At 44.4% G+C, this 6,200-nt stretch overlaps 1 protein-coding gene across 1 annotated transcript in view; it reads right to left on the bottom strand.

The window, feature by feature from the left end:
- SLC27A3 (solute carrier family 27 member 3) overlaps positions 1-3,495 on the bottom strand; it is a 116,682-nt gene extending 113,187 nt beyond the window's left edge. The window contains exon 1 of the mRNA XM_069218188.1: positions 2,135-3,495. Within this exon, the coding sequence (XP_069074289.1) occupies positions 2,135-2,645 (511 nt within the window). The 5' untranslated portion in view covers positions 2,646-3,495. The remainder of the gene's footprint in view (positions 1-2,134) is intronic.
- Positions 3,496-6,200: the final 2,705 nt, after the last annotated feature.

Below are 6,200 nucleotides of genomic sequence, written 5' to 3' on the forward strand. Positions count from 1 at the left end.
CCGTATAATAAAACTTGCATCCGAGAGTTAGTGCAATCTCCATGTTGTAGACACAGTTTCCTTTATACTTGTTTGTCTTCCAACTGAGAGGGCTCCACTTAAATTAAATCTATTCATTCCTTGCATCCGCCACCACCTACGACCACCCCGGGCACTAGCAGGCAAGGGCCTCTGCTACGATGTGTTGCATGTCCATGCACTCATGCTTCGAAAGCTGGCCCCATGCCTAGAAGGCGGACTGCAAAACGTGTAAACGTCACCCAAACCGCAGCCGTTTACAGGTCAATGCCTGGATTATAACAGAATCAAAGGTGACGCAGGGACGCTGGTGGGGCGAGGTGGGTTCATCCGAGATTCGCCCCTGGGGCATCGAACACTGGTGTGTTTTGTAATTAGCAAACAATTGGGAGATTCGAGGCAGCGGTTTACAAAATACACCTCTGAGACAATCCCAGTGGGAAGGTTTAAGCTTGGTTGTGGGTTTCCACCCATCAAAAAACAAAGCAACATTCGTCAGAATGACATTATATACAAGCTTGGACAAAGCTAACATTCAAACCAGTTTTCGCTCTCCTACTTTTTATATTAAGGCGGAGTTTGTTTCAATACTATTTCGTTCCCGTCCGATTAGTATGTTGTTCCACGAGAACAAGAACATGAATGGAAAGCAATTGCACCCGCTTTTATCATGTTCCATCGGCGCAGTTTCTCGTTTCTTATTAATTACATCTCTCAGAACGTACGTGGTTGCAAACCTGAACGTGACATGCATCCAGCTTTGCAATTTTGAATTAGATTGTAACCAAGTTAAAATGTTCTTTGGCCCAAAAATGTAACCATAACGTTACACTACTAAATTTTCACTGGTTCTATGGTGTTTTCCAAAGACGTTTTTTAGCGCCATGATACCTTTGGACGTACATTTAGCGCTTTATCAACGTCCGCCCACCGGAACGTACGGTAGATAATATTATGAACAATAGGATGCTAACAACATGACCGGCAACACCGTGCCCGGTAGCTTCTCAATCCTCTGGCTTCTGCACGCTATGACTTCATAAAGCACCCGAGGCGCTGGTTTAGACATAACCTAGTTAGGAGGACACTAACTAGTCTCGGTGCCTGATTAGCAGATCGGCTTCCTTCCTCTGCCATCGCTCGGTGTAGTACTGGCCGCACTGGTGATATGAATGTTGTCTAGGCGCTGGCTCCTGATCAGACGTGGTGTTCTGGACCCAACTCTCTACCCGACAGCCATATCGGGAACAAGCATAATTACCTAGAATTACGGCATATATTTTTGAAATGACGTGATTCTCAAGAGTGACATGCTTTAAAAAGGCTTAACGGGGAATCCCAATATTCAGATACTCACTAGTAATACGAATATTACTGCAAAGCAACCACGAAAAACAACCCGACACAAAAATGTTACTACTCTATGGCAAAACGTAATTCTATGCAGAAACAAATCGTAGCGCTTATAGGTCCAGTGCTTCAAAGTCTTTTGGCAATATCAGTTCACTGGCTCATTCCCCCCCCCCCAAACACGAATTACAAATAAAATTCGTTACAAAAACTGAAAAGTAGTAGAAAGTACAAGTTTCAAAAAGTGTAAGTTACCATTCTCTAAATAGAAAAATATCATACATTAATGGAAACCTCACTTTGTAAAATTCAAACTATCTGTGGTCTACAAACCTCTCTTGCAAAGCTAGGTAACAATGACACGATATCATACCAATGCACAAGCAATGCAATATGCTTCTCTTCCATACAATGATGAGTCAAATTAATAGTTTACATAGGAAAAAAAATTGAATATTTCCAGAAAACAGGTGCTATGTAGAGGGTATTAAATTGGATACATACGACTCTCTCATTATATATGAATATAAAAAACAATGTGTATGAAGTTTAAGTAATCCATCAAGAGATCTGGTTATATCCTACTTTTACAGGGAAGACAGTCAGTAGAGTGCATGTTATAGATTGATTATATCCTCAGTGTTAAGTTACAGACCCATAACCAGTTGCTGTTTGAAATCCTAAAATAAATTCGTCTTTAAAATGTAAAAGTATCCCATTACTGATCAACTGAAAATGGCATCACTCACTCCTCCCTGGGTCTCACCTTCTCCAATGATGAGCCCCTTGGCGCCGCATGTACGACAGCAGTGCAGGAGGGAACCATGCCTCACGTTGACATTAAGAAAGGCAGTGATGAAGCCCAGCTTGGCCAACCCAAACCAGGCCCAGATGAAAGCGGGCTCGTTGGACATGAGAAGGGCAATGGTGTCTCCATGTTGCAAAGTGCCAGGGTGTCCATCCTGAGAGTCTGGATGCATCTCACTGCGGCACTGAGGGCGTAAGGCATTGGCCACCCGGTTGCTCTGGCTTTCCACCTCGCCATATGAGAAGTGACGCCCTTCGTAGATGAGGAAGGTCTTGTTAGGAATTGCACGAGCACGCAACGCAAATCGTTGGACCATGCAGCACACTCCTTGACGGATGAAGGTATTTACTTCCCGCATGCAGCGCATCACTCGCAAGTAGAAGGCCAGGTCTGCCAGCAGGTAGGGCCACCAGGTACGCTGAAGGAGCAGGAGGACGACGAGTCCAGCCAGAATGGCCCACAGCAGCATTGTAAGGTCAAAGAGAGGTAGGACTCAACACTGGAAAGATACTGGACAGGGAGAATCTGTGGAGGGTGGATGCAGGAGGTACAGGGAATGAGACAAACTGTAGTTTTAAGAGACTCTGGAGAGCAGATGGGTCATGTGCTAATCTAGACCAATGGTCTTCTGTTAAGTCATGTATGTTATGGAGTAAAAGAGGTTTTTGGACAACCTAGGTGGCTCTTCGAGTAAACCTGTACATTAAGGGAAACTAGTTGTAAAACAAGGGATTTTGGACATGGCTGGGTAAACAAAGTCTTTTGTATTTAGCTGGAGATCCCAGCATATTCCTGAAAGTGGTGGATGAAATGATTTGCCTCTGCAGGCAAACAAAGAAAAAGTGCTGGTAAATCCAGGGAAGTAATTGTGGGGAGTGGGGTTTAAGAAACGAACGCAGCTGGATTAAAACAGGGGAAGTAACAAACGAAAAAAAAAGTGTGGTGAGGCGTACGTCTACGGCCCTAAATGAGAGCATAAGACAAAAAAGTTCGGAGTTAAAAAAAAAAAAAAAAAAGACGTAGTAAAAGCGAGGCGAGCAAGCAGCGACAGCCTCCAATGACAGGGGGGGAAATTCCTTGGCGAGAGGTGGGGAGGGGCGACTCCGGCGGCAGAGAGGTAAATTCCTCAGTGAGAGTATCCCCTGGGCGCAGAGGTACTTTTCAGCAAAGGATGCGCGCGGCCGTCACTGGCGGGCAAGGGGGCGCTCTCGCTGAGGTGCTGCGTGAGGGCGCGCGGGCCCTCGGTGGCAGCCAAGCGGAGTGCCCTCGGCGCAGCCCCGGGTCCGCACGGCCCCTCGGCTCCGGCGCTCGGTGGAAGTGAAGCCTGAACTCGCCGCCTCCGAGCGGAGCGGGCGCCAGGGGCGCGTGCGCGCTCTCCGGCCGGCGCGCGGCTCCCGTGGCGCGCGGGGGGCGGGGACCGGAGGGCTGCCTGCATCCCCGCTCTGCGAGGGAAGCGCGCGCCCAGACCCTTCATCCTTCAAACCACTGGAAGCTTGGCGCTTCTCGCGCCAAGTTTATACTTGGCTCAAGTGTCTACGCTCGAGTATTTGCTATAGTTGAGAGGACTTGAAGAGGGACGCTGCTTTTACGAAGTCTGTCTGTTTTCTGTTACAGCAGTCGGTCGATATATGTCTCAGTCGTCGAAGGGCAGTATACTTGAGGGAACTGAAAATACTTTCCTGATTTTCTGCATAGCGTTCGTCATCGTTTTTCGTTCGTGTTCGATGGAAAATACAAACGTCGCTATTTATTCAGCAGAAAATGCCACAGGTTGGAACATTAGTTTGCTAAAAATAATTGCTTAATATTATTCGTGCAACTTTCCAAGGCTCAGTCTTTTTATTAGTATTTATATGGCGCTTACTACAACTCACAAGGCGCAGCACTGCTCCAGGAACCCAATGTTAGTGGTTAGTACAGTATTTTTGGGTTATTTGAATTAATCTTATTCGCTCAAGGAAACCATTCCATTCATTCACATGCGTTTCTTTGTGGTATATGAAATTAATAGGACTTAGGTGTGATCATTAGCAGCTGCATATGACTTCATGCAGATGGCTGGTGGGATTAATAAATGAGCTAGAGAGATACAGAGGTATTGCTTACAAAGGAATTTGTTATGATCTTTGAAAATACATATGGGCAATTTGTAGAAATGCCATAATAGAGATTAAGGCACATATACATGTAGCAGAGTAGGCTGTGTTTCGAGAAAGGATGAGTTCAGGGATGGGAAATAGTTAAACATAATAGAAGTGAAATACAGAGAGATGACAATCAGATGTTTTAAATTAAGGTCATTTTTTCAGGGCTTTAAGGGAGATAGAGGAGGCTTTTTTCACATACCTTGCAATCTGAGGGTGCACCTCTGTAGAAAGAAACATTATTTGCATATTCAGCCCACTCTCAAATACCACTAAACCACCACTTTAGCAAAAACAGCTGATCAGCTCAGGGGTTGGGAGGGTAAAACAATGACTGGATGCATATATGTTGGGAAGTATCAAGAGATTTATGCAGCACTTGAAATACACTATATCCTCGTGCTTGTAACAACGTAAAACATTATAAGGGTAAATAATCCATACATTGAAATTCTGTGTGCTGAAGTCGTTTTCTTTTGATCTTTACCCATAAAATTTAGCTCAGTATTGAAAAGGATGCTTTTGGATGCCCCTGGTTTAGCACGGCATAAGATCAGGGGTAAGCTTAGGCTTCCCAGGCAATAGAAACGAATTGCCTGGATTCCTGTGGGCAAGAGGAGGTAAATCAGACATGGACATGGGAGGGATGGCGACAGGGCTACCTTTAGAAATTTCTTGTGGATCAGTTCTTCCTCACCACTGTCTTTTAGCAGATGTTAAGGGGGAGGTATTATGTCCTGTTTTTCAAGGTGAGAAACCTTATTGACCAGACCTATTCCTTGCCTGTCTCAAACAGCTGTGTCAGGAAGGTTGGAATGAAGATATTTAACACCTTTTTGTGCCTCTGTTGTGGGCACTTCAGCTTGGAGCTGTGACAAGCATCCTTCACACAAAGGCTATGTCTGGGAAGGGGAGTGCGCCTAAGAATGACAATTGCTTTGTATAGTGCTGATTGCACGATCGAGCAAGCAGACAAAATCAACGCCACTCAGAGGATGACGATCCAACAAAATGCACACTAAAAACCAACAGGCTGGCAGGTTGTATCTCAGATTCTAAAACAGACTAGTAATGTAGGTGGGCCCACGTGCATGTCGCCTCCATGAAGCTTTACTTTTATGATTCAGCATGAAAAAACATACATACTATTGACCCCCGCTTAGCAGTGTATACTGTCAGTGATTCACCCATACTGGATGCTTAGTTCAGGCGGCACTCCCTCCCCCATTACAATCAATAATTCTACATCTGATCCCACACCTGGCTTTGGTTTAACAGGCCCACTATACTGAAGAGAACATTGTGATAATAAAGAAACAAATTTGAAATAGAAATCAGGAAAATGATGTAAAACAAGCAAATATCAGCCAAACCATACTTGCAAGGCAGGGCATCACTATCATTTTCATCCGATTAATGATCTGACGCCAAAAATCCCCTCGAAATGTTTTTGTAAAAACGTTGGCTCACCATTAAACACTCAGCTGGGGTTAAAATGCCCACAATTAAGACAGACAGATGAACAAATATAGCTTTTTGTTGAAGAACTAGGCCCGAAGACAGAACTCTAATCGAGAAAAAGATAACAGAAAATATCCCAAAACAGAAAAAGTAGCTAACAGGATTTGTGGATCCAGAACAGAGATCCAGTATGCAAGACAACTTTCTGTTCACCCACATTTCTGAAACAAAAATAAGCAAACCAATTTACTTCTAATTTGCACATTTGCTTGTGTAAAAGCTTGCACCAACTTTTCAAGGATATTAATTTGCACAGTACTTCTGTGCACAAAGCAGTCAAAGTATTGCTCTAAATTAGCAGGCGCGATAGTTGTTCATTTTTCAGACACATCAAATGTCAACCCAGGTGATTTTCACCC

Source organism: Pleurodeles waltl, chromosome 12 (genome assembly GCF_031143425.1).
Source record: "Pleurodeles waltl isolate 20211129_DDA chromosome 12, aPleWal1.hap1.20221129, whole genome shotgun sequence".
In the NCBI taxonomy this organism is placed as follows: domain Eukaryota; kingdom Metazoa; phylum Chordata; class Amphibia; order Caudata; family Salamandridae; genus Pleurodeles; species Pleurodeles waltl.